At 35.8% G+C, this 17,014-nt stretch overlaps 1 protein-coding gene across 1 annotated transcript in view; it reads right to left on the reverse strand.

Annotated features, from left to right (window-relative positions):
- The window catches only part of LOC118262269 (uncharacterized), a 31,086-nt gene extending 14,719 nt beyond the window's left edge, over nucleotides 1-16,367 (reverse strand). Inside the window, exons 1-14 of the mRNA XM_035573468.2 lie at nucleotides 16,140-16,367; nucleotides 15,622-15,735; nucleotides 15,230-15,355; nucleotides 14,547-14,692; nucleotides 14,006-14,318; nucleotides 13,480-13,692; nucleotides 13,058-13,294; nucleotides 12,754-12,939; nucleotides 10,092-10,334; nucleotides 9,245-9,499; nucleotides 8,932-9,160; nucleotides 8,513-8,667; nucleotides 7,705-7,773; nucleotides 4,417-7,630 (exon numbers count right to left, since the gene is read on the reverse strand). Coding sequence (XP_035429361.2) covers nucleotides 4,417-7,630; nucleotides 7,705-7,773; nucleotides 8,513-8,667; nucleotides 8,932-9,160; nucleotides 9,245-9,499; nucleotides 10,092-10,334; nucleotides 12,754-12,939; nucleotides 13,058-13,294; nucleotides 13,480-13,692; nucleotides 14,006-14,318; nucleotides 14,547-14,692; nucleotides 15,230-15,355; nucleotides 15,622-15,735; nucleotides 16,140-16,205 — 5,566 coding nt within the window. The 5' untranslated portion in view covers nucleotides 16,206-16,367. The remainder of the gene's footprint in view (nucleotides 1-4,416; nucleotides 7,631-7,704; nucleotides 7,774-8,512; nucleotides 8,668-8,931; nucleotides 9,161-9,244; nucleotides 9,500-10,091; nucleotides 10,335-12,753; nucleotides 12,940-13,057; nucleotides 13,295-13,479; nucleotides 13,693-14,005; nucleotides 14,319-14,546; nucleotides 14,693-15,229; nucleotides 15,356-15,621; nucleotides 15,736-16,139) is intronic.
- Nucleotides 16,368-17,014: the final 647 nt, after the last annotated feature.

The following is a 17,014-nucleotide window of genomic DNA, read 5'->3' on the forward strand; positions in this document are numbered from 1 at the left end:
GTGATGAAACTGACACTGTGTAGCTGTCTGGATCTGTTGTCAGCAGAAGGTCTAAGCAGTTGGCAGTTTGTGTATCGACATCAGGCACCCTTGTGGCCTCATGGACCAGCTGGGTCAGGCCAAGCGTCAGCGCAAGCTTACGCATCTCCCTCCCAGCATGGTCAGTGCACTGGTATGGGAACAGCCACTCCTGGTGATGGGCGTTAAAGTCCCCAGTAACACCAACTGGGCCGAAGGGTACCTCTGCCGAGCTGCATCCGCCGCCTCCACTAGGTATTGCGCTAATCTGGTCGTCTCCAAATCTCCGCTGTGCGACCGATAGACACAGGCATAGAGAATTTTCTCCATACCTGTGCTCATCAGTATCCACAATGTAGAGTAATTGGGGTCTTCAAAGTCTCGGAGACGCCGGTAACAGACGCCGTCCTGGACGTACAGGCAAACGCCTGCACGGGCAACAAAATTGTGCTCCAGGGTAAAACCTGGGTAGTTGAGATAAGAAACGTCGGACGGACATCTGATCTGGGTCTCCGAGAGAAACAAGAGTGTAGGGTACTCGGTCTCAAGATGGTGATGGACCGCATTGATATTTGAGTGCAAGCCTCGAATATTCGTGAGGTGCACTTTGAGGGAGGGAGTGCAGCCGCTGTTGTACCCTTTTCTTTTCTCTTGTTCTCATGGTAGGAGTGTAAGGTTGCGGAGAGGATGGCAGTGAAATGTTCCTCCACACAGGCGACCCCAGACGCGCACTGCAGTTAGCTACATCATTGGGAAACCAGCCTGGAGACTGCGGGGACGCCCGAGCCCCCCATGAATATCCATCGGGCCCTCTCGTCCGGTCGCCAACCGGCACGATGGCGTATTCATGGGATTTTTCGCTAGATGGCGGGGCAGCCTTTCACGTGTGGCTAGCACGCTAATTGGGCCCCCAACTATCTGCGGTCGGCCAGCGGTGCACCGTGCCTCGGATCCCGCTACCCTCCGCGACTGGCCACCCGATGCAGCCACACCAGCGCGCGCCAGATCGGTCTACCCATAGTGGAACAAACACTTCGACCCATCCTCTCATACGGCGTCACCGAGCATCGTGGCGGAACACGGCTAGGCCGCTTGGCGACACGGTTTTGCTCGGTGGGTGGTCATAATGCCGTCGGCCGAAGCCTACCACCAAATGAATTTATGAATGAGTTATGTTCTCAACTTCCATTTTAATTTTGACACTGATAGTTTTCTTGTTATACGCAAGACACTCACTCTCCGTGCAGAAAATAAACGATTAGCTGATAACAACAAGATTTATTATTTTCTAACTAAAAATTCCGTGCATTTTTGTGCAATTTTATTATGTGCACTCAACAATAAAAATCACGGCCGATAACGGAGACAAGTAGGAAGATATCGAGAACAAAGTAAACATTAAACTTTACTTAGTTATCAATGTACCATCACTGGGAGATACGACCTGATAACCTAGCCAGCTGCGTCTATTGTTTAGTGTCATCTCCGCTATTTATATCTACTTATACAGTATAGCGATCACTCATATGATTTAAATGAAACTAAAAGTATGTAGTACTCGTCTACAGAAGCATAATACAACTAAATATTTCAATGAGAACAGAAAAATTAAAGTATGGAAGTATGGAGGATAAGTATTAAATTCTGTGTGAACAGCTCCATGTAGCTGTAATGTTGCAGGTTGTCTAGGAATGTTACGGACACGCCGCGCGCTTCTGTTCTAATGCCGTATTTGTAAAGAGTGTTCAAATTAACTCATAGAGAATAATGCATTTTTGGGCTTACCTAATCGTAATATGCTAGTATAACATGTAAGGATGAGATGCATATTTTTTTTTGTAATCTCAATTACAATACTCACTTTTTATCAACGAAGTGAAGGTCGTAGATCTATTGTATTTTTTTTAATTAAATTCCTAGATTTTGAATAGCGATGCGACAATATTTTTATGTTATCCACAAATCTGGATAGGGGTCAGACCTTTTGTGTAAACTAGGATACAGTAATCAACTCCGCTGACGCAGTGCAGATTGGTCTATTCAAACACTATGTTCGTTGCTCTGCACAGCCAGTATTTCCAGATCTATTGCTGATATTTTCGGCATCCACTGTAGGTAAAGCTAAAAATTGCCGGATTAACCATGTTGTACAAGTTTTCTCCCAATTGTTTTTGCTACGTGTTCCATCTGCGAGTTGATTGTAGTCATATACACACTTCTTATAACAAGGTGCAAATGGTTAGTTTTAATAGCCTCTTTTTCACTACTAAATATAAATCAATGCAATGTACCTAAATATTATCCAAAGCGACCAAGTATCGACCAACAGCTGTTAATCAAAAGTATGTTTTCTGTGTTAAGAATACGCTTACAACTTAATTTTAGCACAAAATGCTATTCATCAGCAGCCAGATGTCATCCACTGTTTGCGATAAATACCTCCCTTGTAGGGGAAGTGAGTTTGCCATATGGTATGCACGATAGCAGGTCATTGAAAACTCAGGAGGGTCCTGCAACTCGGTGTTTGACCTCTTGTCGGTCAGTATATTAGACACAATAGAAAACACATTGTGTCTCGCCAAGATCTGTGTTCTACGATCTGCGATACCACAGGATAATCGCAGTTATAGAATTTGCCTAGTTAAAAATATTAACTAAAACATAAAATATAATCTTTTCTGCATAACGTCACGTAGTACACTGATTCTTGAGTATGCGTGTGTGGATGTTATAAAATTGAATGGATGATTAAATCTAATTGAATTAAATGATAAATATGACAACATAATGACGTCAATAAGGGAGAATAGTAAAAAGTACATATTGGACAGACTTCAAATAACTTAATTAGGATAAACAGGTACCTCTTACAAAGAAGGAAGTTGGATAATGTAAATGGTGGTACAACACTTTAGTATAAGGTTTACCATACATTCTTTCATCATTGTCATATTAATCTGTAGTTTAATATTGTATTAGAAATTTCGTAAAAGCCTGACAATTAAGATGAAGGCTTTTTAAAACAATTGATGACTAATTCCAAACTATACGATTGCGAGATTTCAATCGGTACCAATATCGATAGTCATTCAAGAAAGTTAGATAATGATTAAAGCATTAAACGTAATAATTTATTTAACCTATCTGAACAGAAATACGCAAAGTATTTGCTGACTCAAACAATTAATCATATTAGGCATATTTTTACGTAATTCAATATTGTTATTTTTTAAAAGATTTTATTTACCGCAGATTTGTAAGAGACGAAAATAGTTTAATTAATACCAAGTAGAGTTATACAAAAAATGTCTCATTGAATACTCAATATATTTTGATCAAAACCAAAAATCGGACTCATTTACAACTTAGGAGCTACTGAAACTTAACAGTCGTACTCAGGGTCATTTAATGGTTACTTAATATAATGTCCTTAGCAATTGTTTTCGGAACAAATTCGTTACTAAAGAATAGTTTAAGTAATCATTAAGTGTCTCTGAGTGCAGCAGTAAGAAAATAGTATAAAATTAGAATAATTAAGTACCTACATGATGTAAGTAAAACGTAAAGTTCATCAGCCTGTTATAAATTAAGTATCAAGTGGACGTTCATCAAGGACATGAAAATAAATGCATAGAAATCGTGACGAAGCGAAACGAAGCATATTACTAGCTTGATATCAATAAACGTGTTATCTTCAGATAACCGTGACGCAGAGGTGCTAAATGTATAATACCTTTAGAAAGTCTTCATTACGAAATGTAGTAACTATTATCCTAAGAATTGGCTACACAGGGAGCATTCGTCACGATGGCCCACCATCACACCCATTAAATTTTGCATTTAAGAAGGACATGCTTTTAAACAGACCGTGAGTTTACAATAACAGTAATGGGCCATAATATAATACATAAATAATAATAATAAATACGTAATAAAATAAATGCATGGGGACATCTTATCATCATTAATTTATAAATAGTGCATTTATCCTATATCTTATATTTAACGACCATCAACTTTGAAAATAATATGCACTGTTTAATGTTAAAATTCCGAAAAGTCAGGATATAGTTGTGTTTGTTGTTGTTAAATGTTTGTTACCTTTCACAGTTTTTCTGAAGGGTGGGAAAATGTAAAAGCTATATGATAGGAGGTAGCCTACAAAATGCAATTTAAAAAGAAATATCATTGAGATAATATGTTACTAGATATTTTATTTAATATTTTATAATGTCAAAAACGCAAGGAAACAGCAAAATGAAACTGATAAAATAATACAAATGACTATTGTAACATTTATTTTAGGCTTCAATCATAAAATTTTGGAACAGGAGCTATAAATTAGAACATTAATTAATTTAATTATCCATAACAAGACACTATAGAAGCAATCTTAACAATTTTTTTTGGAATGCACTGGGCATGCTTTTGATATCAAAGAGTCACACGTGCATTTGGATTCTATGAGATTTTTCTCGATATTCTCCACCAACATTTTGACGTGGCAAATGGGAACCTTATCACAATCACAATTACAAGGTTGAGGCGGTTTAAAGGAGTCGTTTACATTAAGTGAAGCATACTTATCATAATGACTGTCAATGGGTTGTCCCGGGTAGAAAATAGAATTCGCGAGCTTAGCGGCATTTGATCTTCCTGACGACATTGGAGCGGGGTATTCATACCATTCCAATACATTTTCATTATAAGAGTAAAGAGTTCCTAAGCTCATATTTTCTTCAAATGTATTAGCTGTAGCGTTAACAGATTCAAGATTCTCATGAGAATATTTCAAAACCAAACCATCTCCAGCTTTTGCGTTTACTTCAGTGTCACGTGTAGTTATTTCATAATTTTGTTCTAATGAGTTTGGTTCTTCTTTTGTTTCCGTCTTAATAATTAGAGGACAATTTACACCAGCATCATTACGTTTGTTTTGGGTGCCGTTCATTATGTAGGAATAATTTTGATCATTGGTCTTTATATCTAGGAAACCTTTCCAAAGACTATTAATTTTATCATGATTTGCGTTTACAACGGACTTCATGCAGACACACGATCCAAGGTAGGCATCACAACAGCAATCCACTGTATAGCCTATATAAGATGGACGAGGAGCTTCTTTGTTTTCCTCCAGTACTGTATGTTTATTCTCATTTTCATTCGTTTCTGTACGTTCTAATTGTGGTATAGGTTTTGTGCTGTTTATTCTGCGTGAGACATTTACTTTTGACGGCTTCTGGTCTGTGTCACCTTGAGCTATATCATCCGTATCAACCATTTCATCCGCAGGTAGATCAACAAACACCCCTTTAGTTCCAAACCTATCCGGATGTTTAAGAAAATCTACATGACCTGTGTTGAAGCAACAGTCACATGTATTAAATATAACTCCATTAGATTTTGTATCGGTATCGATATAGTCCGTTTCCGTAGTTTGTGCGTTTTTACAGTCTATTTCCATGGCGTTACACGATTTGGCTTCCATTCCGAAATAAGGAAATACTTGTAACGATGTATTTTCTGTAAGAATCATAGACTTGTTCGAATTCTGTTTTGATAATTTTGGAACAACATAGCAGTTTTGAATTTCTTTATCATACATTATTTGTTCAATATCTTTTTCTGGACATTCATTAGTTGATACTAGAACGTCTTCGATGCGTACGGTTTTTTTATGAGTGTCAGTAATATTTTTACATTTACAAATATCCTTCAAACGTTGGAAATCACTTTCTATTAAGGTACAAACTTTATCCAAAATTTCTGGTAATATAACTTCTTTTTTATCGTCTAAAATACAGAGACATTGAACACGTTTAATTTTAATTTTTAAATATTCTTGTAAAAGACCGTAAGCTCTGTTCCAACTACCATTATTGGTCATGCCTGCTGGACAAGCGCATTTCATTTCATTGGCACAATCTGAAATTACTTGCTTGACTCTCTGTAAAATAGCTGAAAAAAGTTTCTCTTCTTCTTCCGGTGGTATGCACGAAGATTTACAAGAAAATGATTTGAATTCTTCTAATTTCCCTTTCAGATGGTCCTCCAATAAATGGAAAGCATTAACTTCTAATTCCTTAGAATCATCTATATTGTATGTATTGCAACATACGCAAGGTTCCAAATTATTCTCGTTGGATTTAAAACTTTGTGAATCAAGGGCTTCATCTTTATATCGAAATTTCGTCTTATGAGTGAAAAAGTTAGTCATAAAACCTTTAATTTCTTCAAGTTTAGCATTACATTCACACTTTGCACCATTGTTACACCCATTCGCTTCGCAATTCATCTTTAGTTTTGGTTCAAAATTTGATGACTTATTTGATACTTTTCGTCGATGTTCGTCGTATTTATCCCTGGAACTTAATCCGTCATCGGGATTATCTTTTATTGTCCTCTTTATTTTCTTATTATTTAAGTCATCTAAAGTTACGCCCAAAAATTGTATGTAATATTCACCATTATTCGATAATAATTCTGTGTTTGGTGTATGATCATTCATGTCTGACTTTCGTTTCATGTCGTTTGGGGTTCTTGCTTGAGTGCAAGTTTTTGAAAGGTTATTTTTCGTTAATTCTGGAATATCTTTTGTTTGAGCCACTTGACACTGATTGGTTTCTAATTGTACTTTGAACATTTCATCTGTCTGAGATCTTTTATGATCTTTTTGCATTTCTTGGTATATTCTACATTCACAAGCAGTGTGTGTATTTATACATGTGTATTCAGAATTGTCTGTAGTTGCTCTACTTTTTTTTTGATTGTTGGTCAATGCAAGTTCAATATTAGGGATACATTTGCAATTTTCGTTACTTTTATCTAAATTAACAGCTCCCATATATTCTGATTCAGTATTTAAAATGGACTCTCTAACCTGTTTTTCATGTTGTTGGTTGGCAGTTTCTGCAAGTATTTCTTTACGAATATGACTTTCCTTTTCTTGATTTTTGTTACTTGCATTTGATGGTGATAAATTAATTTTAGAGTCGTTATGGTTACTAAATCGCATAGAGTCCTTGATGGCTGTCTTTGAATATTCACTTAAACTGCTTTTAATATTTTTCATGTCTTGAGTTTCAGCCAAATCACATTTCCATTTGGCTAATGTATCCAAAAGTTTATCTATTGAAGTAGTGGATGGTACATTGTGGAAACATTTGCATGTGTTACCACAAGGTCCTGGTGTCTTCTTAGAGCTTTCGTCCAGTTCAGGGGCAAGAAGGTCTACGTTAATCGGTTTTATGTGTTTGGCAACAGAAGCTTGAGGTAGTATTTCTTTAACTGGATTTTGTCTCCATGATTGAGATTTTACATCATTATGGGAGTTCTGGAATTGTTTACTATTTTTTTGTGATCCACATAAACATAAATTAACTGCAAAAGATTGACTGTGAAGATGCTTTTTACTTTGTTTGGTAGGTTTTTCATAAATAGATGTTTTTCTAGAATAAATATTTGGATCAAAATTCTTCTTTTTTACGTTATTTCGAACTATGCTTTTCGGAGAATTGTCTCTGGAGTGGCCATTTTTTTGAATTTTAGGCTCCTTTTTATTAGTATTTCCGGGTAAATTGGAGACAAGTGAAGAGTCTTCGTTTTCTATGACCTTAAAGAATAAATAATGTGGTAAATGAATATACCTAATTAATAAATTAAAATATGCTATAAATTATAGTTTACCGAAGCTTCTTTAACTATTTTGAAAATTTTCTCTTCCATTTGTTTCAAATCTTCCTTCTTTATGCTGTCCTGTAATTATAAACAAATATAAAAATAAATTACATTTGTGTCTTCCTTGTTAATTTGTTTGCTGTTTAAAAATAACGAATGTTAGGATGAAAAGAGATCCCAATATTCTTTGAAATAATGGTCAATAAAACTGGTTATTTCCTGGACGGAAAACTTTAAGTTAATTCTAATATAATTATTATATCTCAAAAATAAAATTGTATTTAATTAATAACGTTATTTGATTGATTATAATATGAACTAGGCAAGTGTGTTATCACAACATTTTGCTTGATATAATGGTGCACGTGTTCATTAATTAACATGTGAAGGATGAAAAGATGATGGCTGTCGTGATGGCCCGGAGGTTTAAGACGCCCGCTTCTGTGACTTCCGAGTTATATGTACTTTCTAAGATACTGTGATTTGTAACGTGAAGGATGAAAGCTCAAGAACGGAGGACGGTATTCATATCTGCTGGAATTTAGAAATTGAATTGAAAACCATTCAAGATGATCGTGGGACTGTCCTATTTTTTAAAATCGTTAACTCACTCAGAAGGAAGGAAACCATCTTTAGGAAACTATATTTAAAGTTGGTCACATGACTTATTGACTTCAATTTTCCAATAGAACTTATGAGATAGTTATCTTCGTATACTTATAGATATTAGTTTAAGTAATAGTAATAGATATAAGTAGAACCATTTATTTTGTTTTCTATAGCGTTCACCGTTCAAAGTTAATGAATGGTTTCTAACCTTTTTAAGGTCTTCTATTTGAAGTCTAAGCTGCGTTACATCCTGTATGGTGCGCCTCCAGAAAGCTGGTGTAGAGTCAGTAGTCTGTCGATTGACGACAAGATGGCCAGGGTTAAACGGCGAGTTCGGTGGCATCAAGCACGGGAAAGCCGCAGCTAGAAATAATTTCCCTAAATTAGTCATAGTAATTCGTTCAAAAATGCTCTGTGCACTTATTTTTGTCGGTCAGTCAGTCAAATATTAATATTTAATGTACGTATTACGCCAAGGTTTACGATTATCGTATTTTCTTATCCCTACAGAGGTCGTCTAGAAAACTGTTTTGGTGATAAGGTCTGACATTATCATTGTATCATAATTGCTTCTCTTTCTTGTTAATTAAAAGTTAATGAGTAGAGTATTATGCTGTCAGCATTCACCTTCTGTTTTAATACGTGGGCCACATTCACATGGCGGTGGGCCTGACGTAACAATGTCTTTGGCTTTCTGAGTCAGTTGTTCAGCTCGTTCTTGGAACAATTGTTCAGCAAGTTGCGTTGCCATCTTCTGAGCACGTTTCTCTAGCGCCCTCTGCTCCCATCCCTCGGTCACGTCATCGTCAGGACCCGGTGTCATCTTTGCAACGTCAGCACACGATTCACCCACCCACTGCAGACATAAAAATAAATAGTGTAACTTTTTATAAAATGTGAGAGACAATAAATGAGACTCTAATATCAGTACATGTTTTACCTTTGCATGATAATTTTCAATAGATGTGGCAATAGCAATATCAAGTTCACCCATTAATAATTTCGAGAAGAAATTTCTTAAATTGGTCTTGACGGTGCTGGCTTTATCCCAGTTATGTTTGTCATCGAGACACTTGAGCAGTTGACACGGCATCTGTGACCCCGAGCCGCCTAGCTCGGTCTGCAGGCCTCCGAACAAGTCGGCCAACAAGTTGGACAATAACCTGCTTCGCAAAGACGTGCACGAACACGATTCCTGCATATGAAAATAATGTAGTGTTAATACATGTTTATTGGTTTACAATAAGAATATTTAATTTTTCTTCATTGTCTACAAAAATATTCTAACTTATAAATATTCGAAATTTTGTTAGGCCACCTAATAGTTTTGTTTAATTAATCAATACGACGGACAACAGTTAGTCATCATCCATTCCAAACAAAAGCAAATGTCACGATGATACACCCTTTTTGCTGAAAAAGGAAAGTGAACTAATTGTGAAATATTAAGATTATTTGTAAGAAGTAGATAGGTAGGTAGGTAGGAACCTAGTATATAATTTAAAGTACTTATTTCCTATATAAGAGTAGAAGTCACGGGAGGTAGTAGAGAGGTCATGACATAACATCTATGTATAGTTTAACTGTACAATGTATTGGCTTAAGATGTAAGATTATGCATGTTTTTAACCCCCAATGCTAATAGTATTTTTTTTTTAAATCCTACTCACATCATAATTTCTTACTTAAATTACATAATGAAGAGTTTTATAAAAGAAATAAAGACATGAATAGTTTGGACAAGCCGAACGACATAATGACATTTTGATAAACAAAATATTATTTACCAGTAACTTATCTTCAGGTGCGCATCGGCACATGGCGACTAGAGAGGGCGTGCGCTTTACTTCCACGGTCTCGTCGACCGGCAGCTGGCACCGACATTCCAACACTTGTTCCTTCACTCCTTTTAACATCTCCTTCTTCTTCGCCAACTCATCCAGCCGGTCCTTCATCCTATTCTCGCACAAAACCTTGCATCCCTCTAAATCTTCCACCATTTCCATTTTCTCTTGTCGTAGTTGCTCATTCTGAAAAATTAATCCTTCCTATAACGATCGCATTTCATTCCCATACAGAGTTCTCTCAAAATTCCTTTATATTTTTTTATCTTCTGATAACAGATAGCGACATATATATCTATGTATGTAGTATGTATAACAATATAATATTAAAAACGCAGAATCATGCTTTAATGACAATAATTTAATCTAATCTAAATAGCAGCACAAGGTTATTAATTACCAATTAGTCGCTATATTTCGACGGCTGACTCGTCTGTGAATTGTTTACGGTAAAGAAATACATAACTCATTACCCTGGGGACTCTGGGTACGATTTATCGCTGTTAAAAAGTCAGGTAGATAGGTACAGCGACATTTTAATTATGGCTTATATACATTTTGTTCACTGTAAGGTGGAAAATTCCCATTATGTGATTAAGGTGTTAGACACATCACATCAACAGCCTATAAGTGGCCACTGCTGATAAAAAGTCTCTTCTCACACGGAGAAGGTGTGAGCATTAATTACCAGGCTTGCTCAGTGCGAGCTAGTGATTTCAAACTTATAATTAGAAATTTTAAGCCTAGGTTTGCTGACCATTTTTACCTTCACCGTTTCAGTGGTGTCAAAATCATTTTAGAAAGTTCATATAACTTGGAAAATGTGACATCGGTATTGATAGGTTTTGAACCCCTCATATATGAGGGTATGCAGTTTTAAACCTCCGGGCACCTCGACGCCAGCGACGGCAGATTCTTATCGATTAAAAACCATTTATATACCATATAACCATTTATAACTTCCTTTACCTATATATTTTCATTCTTTTGCAAAAAAATCCATGCTCAAATAAATTAATACTAGTTCAACCCTGTGATTTTTCTTAAACTGGTTTGTTGATTTCGGAGATTGAGAATTGGTAATATCTATACAAATAAATATATTCAAGCTATTATAGTATCAAAACAAATAAAACAGCGGTGTTCTGCATGATTCATCAGTGTATAAAAATAGATTTGGTCGGTAGATTAAATATTTCAATAATCTTAACTAGGTATAATTTTGGTAACGCAGGTACGATTGTCATATGAAGCTTGTTTCTCAAAACATTAAAGTTTTACTGTTTTATTATAAGATAAATTGATATTTTACAGGTAAAAACAGAAGTGACAAACTATTAGAATCCTACTTCGTATAGTAGTGGGGTCGTGGGTAAGTACTGAGTAAAATGTATTCATTTTATTTTTGATTTATGTTTTTCAAGTCGGTTTTTTAAACCATAGTTTTATCATTATTTATTATACCATTCAACCGATTTAAGATATAGTCTACAACACAAAAAGTTCGATAAATAGTTTTTCGGAAATTCGACGGGAACGGGAAATATGCGAATTGAACCACTGAACCTATTTGATTAAAATTCGTCATAACGATGCTATGAGACCTACGGAAGGACATAGGATAGTTTATATCGTACTTTATGTTTAAAACCCTGTGGGATTGTTTATTTTTTTTAACCACGGAAAAAAATTAAGTTCTCTATAAACATAACTTCGTACTGAGTCCTTTCTGATGATGTTTGCTGCAGCTGTGGAATATAACTTAGAAAATATTTTTTCAAAATGCCAGAATTCATCATTCCAAGCACACCAAGTCGTGGGTAAAAGTACATCAAAATTATTGAAAGCCACCTTTTACCAATGACAAGATCGAACACGAAACCTGACACATTGAATTCATACGCATATAAATTAATTTAATAGTATGGTTGCTATGTAATTTTGATCAGGCACCAAAGAAATATATTCCGTCGTAGTTAATTCGAATGCGAAAACAATATTATAAAAATAATATAAGTCAAGCCTGTTTTCTTGCGAAATAGCTAGACGAATATAAAATTCCCTTAATGGCAGTCATTCTCAGCCTTTGAAAGCAAGAAGGATGTGTGTAACACCTTTAAAAATACTTTTTCCCACCTTTCTCAATATTAACTTGATCGATTTATAAGTACATTTATGTAAGAACAACAACGAAAATTGACAAAGAACAGGGGTGTTACAGAATAATGATAAGAAGCTCCATACACGTGAATTGTTATTAGATTCTGAACAGGCGCAGACGAAAATCAATGACGTTAAAATAAAGTAGCATAACGAATATGATATTTACCAAAAAGACATTTTTCTTGCCGTGTAAAATGATTCGACTTTCTTTGGTTCGACAATCCCATTTACAACTACTAAACTAACAAAACCTAGGTCTTAGGACAAACCGAATTAGATGTTCTTGGCTAAAACGAAATTTTAATTATTACCTACCTATGCATTGCAAACAATGATATTAATTCAGATACCTTACCGATATTCAGATACACCGAGGTACTTACTCTCGTAGACTTACATTTTATGAGTCATACACATAATTAAAAAGTTGTATAAAGCGTACCTCTTGGTTGATTTTTAAATTCTCCTCGTCCACTTGCAGTAGCTCCTTAGAGACCTCTCCTATTTGCTCGCGCAGCGCGCTCAGCTCCGCGCGCATCGCCCGCTCCGCTTCGCAGGTCAAAGCACGCGCAGAGTCAACTTCGTTCTCCAACGTTAGTAGCTTGCGACGAGTTTGTTCTTCTTTGAACTAAGTTAAACCACACAAATAAATACTGGTATTGATCAGACGAAAACAACATTGCTCGGTCAGTCAATGTCAAGTTCGTCTACTCGTATTTTAGTATAGAAGGTCAAGAAATCTTTACCAAAAGGTCTCGTTCGTATTGCGTCAATTTGCATTGTTCTTCCACTAAGACAGCTTCGCCTTTTGCTGCCTCTTCACTGAGTTTCAGCTTCATGCAAGCTTTTTCGCATATTTCCTTCTCTAAATTTGATAAATTTCCTCGCATTGACTCAACAATATCTCCCCTTTCTTTCAAGTCCTTCACTAAATTATTAGAAGAAATCTTATATTCGTTCCTATCATCCATTAATTTTTGTATCTGAAAGGATGTCATATTTCATATTATAACAATGTTATAAACTAAACTTCTGATTTCGCAATGAACTCAATAAGTTTATCATCATACATTTTTAAAGTGCTTTTAATTACACATTCGCCCCCATCATAGCTAAATAGACAGGTAAATATGTATAAGCAACCACTACAGTATTAAAATTCTCAAACTTGTTTGGCAATGTCCTCTTCTCTTTCTGCAGCTAGTTGCAGCCGCTTTTGGTAGCCTGACTCAAGGTCCCTCCATGCGGCTTCAGCGCGCTCCAGCAGCTGGACTCTCTCGGCTTCTCGCTGAGCAAGCTGACCAGCGCGGATACGTAGCTCATTATTCGCCGCACCTAGCTCAGTTAACCGTTCAGAGCATTCAGTGTCGAAACAACAAGCCTGTGGAATCAATTATTATAAAAAAATTATGGCCATGTCTATGCCTTACCTACATAAATCTGCAGAATATATTTAACATTAGCTGCGGTTTGACGCAACAGACCCACACCGTCCGGAACACTATTGACAGTTAATTTCCTTTCGAAAAAAAATGATAGTTTACCCGAGCCGAAATGAGGCTGCGAATTTTCAATACAGAACCAATAGCTGAGGATAATTGTTGTTTTATATTATTTACTATCAGGCAAAATAGATAGGTATGTAGGTATATATTGTTTAAAGTTATTTGCTCTCTTGTGTGACTATTACTTACCAAGTCAATTTTATTCATCGTGTCTCTTTCCGGTCGTTTTGGACTCTTTGATACCTGTCGATGTGAGCCTTGACTTTCAAATCGCATAACACATTTTGTGTCCTGTGGTAACTTCACCACTGGGCCACTTGTGTGTGACCCAAAACTCCCATCAGTTGAGGGCTTCATACCGAACACTTTTTTAATGGGCCCTCGATGTATATTTGTCGACTTCATTGATTCACGTATACCACTAAATGGTTTTTCTCCAAGGTTCTTTTTATCGACACGTTTATCTGCACAGCAAAGTGCAACTGTCGCAGGTTCAACAAATCTAAAATATTACCATTGATTTTTAGAATTTTAAGAATAGACGTCATAATTATATCTTCTGCGGTGTAGAATCCACACTGATATTACAAAAAGAAAAGATTTGATTTTTTGTTATATAAACGTCCAATCTGACAATGCAAACTGGCCAAAAGTAGAGACAAGTACTTAGGTCAGCTATCTATTACATCTACTTCATACAAACAAGCAGATATGTTGGTAGCTGTCACACCTGTAGAGGCTGTCCGCATCGCTGTGTCCGAGCTGCTGCCAGGCGAGGATTGCGCAGACCAGGTGCTGCTGCTCCGGGTGCGAGCTAACGGAGCTCAGGTCCCGGGCATCGCTGTCCAGGCGCTGCTTCGCTGCCTTAATCGAACCCTACACATTGATACCAGGATGTAGTTATACTTACGTAACTGAAGATAAATTATAAAGATATATCATAATATATTTTAGTTAATTATTATGTTATCGGCTTACTCACGTAATGTTTTGACGAGGAACTCGAATAGTTTCACGACGCGGCGATTGTCGCGCTGCTACTGTCGATGTCGATCGCCGCGTCGTGTGTCGCGGAATGCTGCTCATGAATATGAGCCTCTAGCATGGCTTGAAACTAGTCGAGTTCCTCGTCAAAACAGTACGTGAGTAAGCCGATAACATAATAATTAATTTAGTATGTCTCACGAAAGTTACAATAAAATCATAATATATTTTAGTTAATTATTAAATAGATATGTGGGTTTTGACGTTCAAAAGTGACTTCCTGGTCTATTTGAAATAAATAATTTTGACTTTGACTTTGGTACTCACTACTCTTGTCCTGTCTTTTTTTACACTTGAAATAATTCAAAATTTCTTTCTTACTTGATAAAGAAGAGTTTTCTAAGACTTCTTTAAACAGAGCTAACTTACCCTGAGGTCCATGTCAGGGTTTATTTCTAGTGCTTTAGTAATATTCCAAATAATGAGACTGCGCATGGATTCAGACTTTGGCAGTGATTCATTCCTGGGATCCCTCCTCCTGGAGGGACTCTCATCCTAAAAAATATATAATATTTGGTAATTTGATATTACTTTTCAATATTTGCTAATTACTGCCATTATTATTATCTGGATCGACATTCAGCTAAATCTGTTTAAGACATCATACCAACTCCAAAACTTAAGAAAAAACCAGAGGAAAAACAATGTTGAAATAAGTGTTGTAAAATTATTTACTTGATACAAATCAAAACATTGTCACAATACATAATTCAATTTTTTTGTATTTTTAAATAAGATATAAATGCTCTTTCATATCTCACCTTATTGGATTTTTTTATTTTAATACGTTGAGAATGCATGTTTCCATTCAAATCGTCCAAAATTTTACGCAAAATACTCTTGGATATGCGACGGGCATCAATTAGTCGATCTCTCTAAAACAATTAAATAGAATAAACTATAATCCATTCCTCCACCCATATACAAGTATACAAGATTTTAATAATATTTGCAATACTGTTAAAAAGAAGGAATTTTAGTCAGATCAGTAATCTTGATAACATTGTTTTTCATGTTTGTTGACTTCTAATGAATGCAAATGAGGAAACGAAAGGCCTTTTATACATCTTTATTCATAGTGTAAAATGTAATCGCCAATTTCGTAATTATTTTAATTTTTAATTGCTGTAATATTAAGTATTAGTAGGTAGATAAAGAATACAAAGCGTCGCTTAACACGCTTCGCCAATTCTTTCAAGCAAAGAATTTTGACGAGTCAAAGAAATACCAATTGTATTTCATCTGGATAAAGTAGATAATGAGTTATAGCTAGACATACACTTTCCACACCTTTTCTACTATAAGCACCTTTGTTACTTTTTGTGCCTTCTTGATTTGTTCCCATTGCAGATGAACCAGGGTTGATCACATTTGATTTTTCAGTTGTAAAATCCTAGATTTAATTAATTCATTAGAAGTTTTGTTTTTAAAATAATACGCACGTAAAAAAGGAAAATAACATTTTAAATTTCACACATGTTCAATTTTATTTCCAAATTCACTGAGATTGTCAGATTTGACTTTCTTGACGTATTGGTTGCGGTTCTTTTCTGTGACACCAAAACATGACGTACCTCTTTGAATTTAAAAGAGTTATTAACCCTTTAAAATTGGGTAACAAGCATTTTTTAAGAGACTTCTAGTATTATGTATATGTAGATTGTAGATACGTGTATTTAACACGTTGAAGTTCATTTACAAAATGTGTAAAAGTGTAATTAATGCCTCTAAAGACATCATCTGCATCAAGACAACGAACAAATCGTTTATTTTTTGCAATACTTAAGAATACTTAACTTAAAGTAAACAGCAAAGACAGCTACATTATAAATTTAAATAGGTTATGAGCCCTAAAACCATACCAGCAATCAACAATCAAAATATAACCAACCATAAAAAGTTTTATTACAAAAATTCCAAGCCAGAACAGATTGTCATCGGAGTTACATACAACGATTACCTTTATACATTCTCGTCGTTACAAAATATCGCAAAGGTGATTCACCATTACGTGCATGCGGGCACAATGCACCGTGGCCCGAAGATAAAACGAGAAAGAGTGATCGCACCCCGTCGGCGCCGGCGCCGGCGCTGGCTCCCGCCGCTAACGGTGCTGCCCTTCCAAGTACACAGCATTAACTACTCCGCGGCTAT

This window comes from Spodoptera frugiperda, chromosome 12 (genome assembly GCF_023101765.2).
Source record: "Spodoptera frugiperda isolate SF20-4 chromosome 12, AGI-APGP_CSIRO_Sfru_2.0, whole genome shotgun sequence".
Lineage (NCBI taxonomy): Eukaryota > Metazoa > Arthropoda > Insecta > Lepidoptera > Noctuidae > Spodoptera > Spodoptera frugiperda.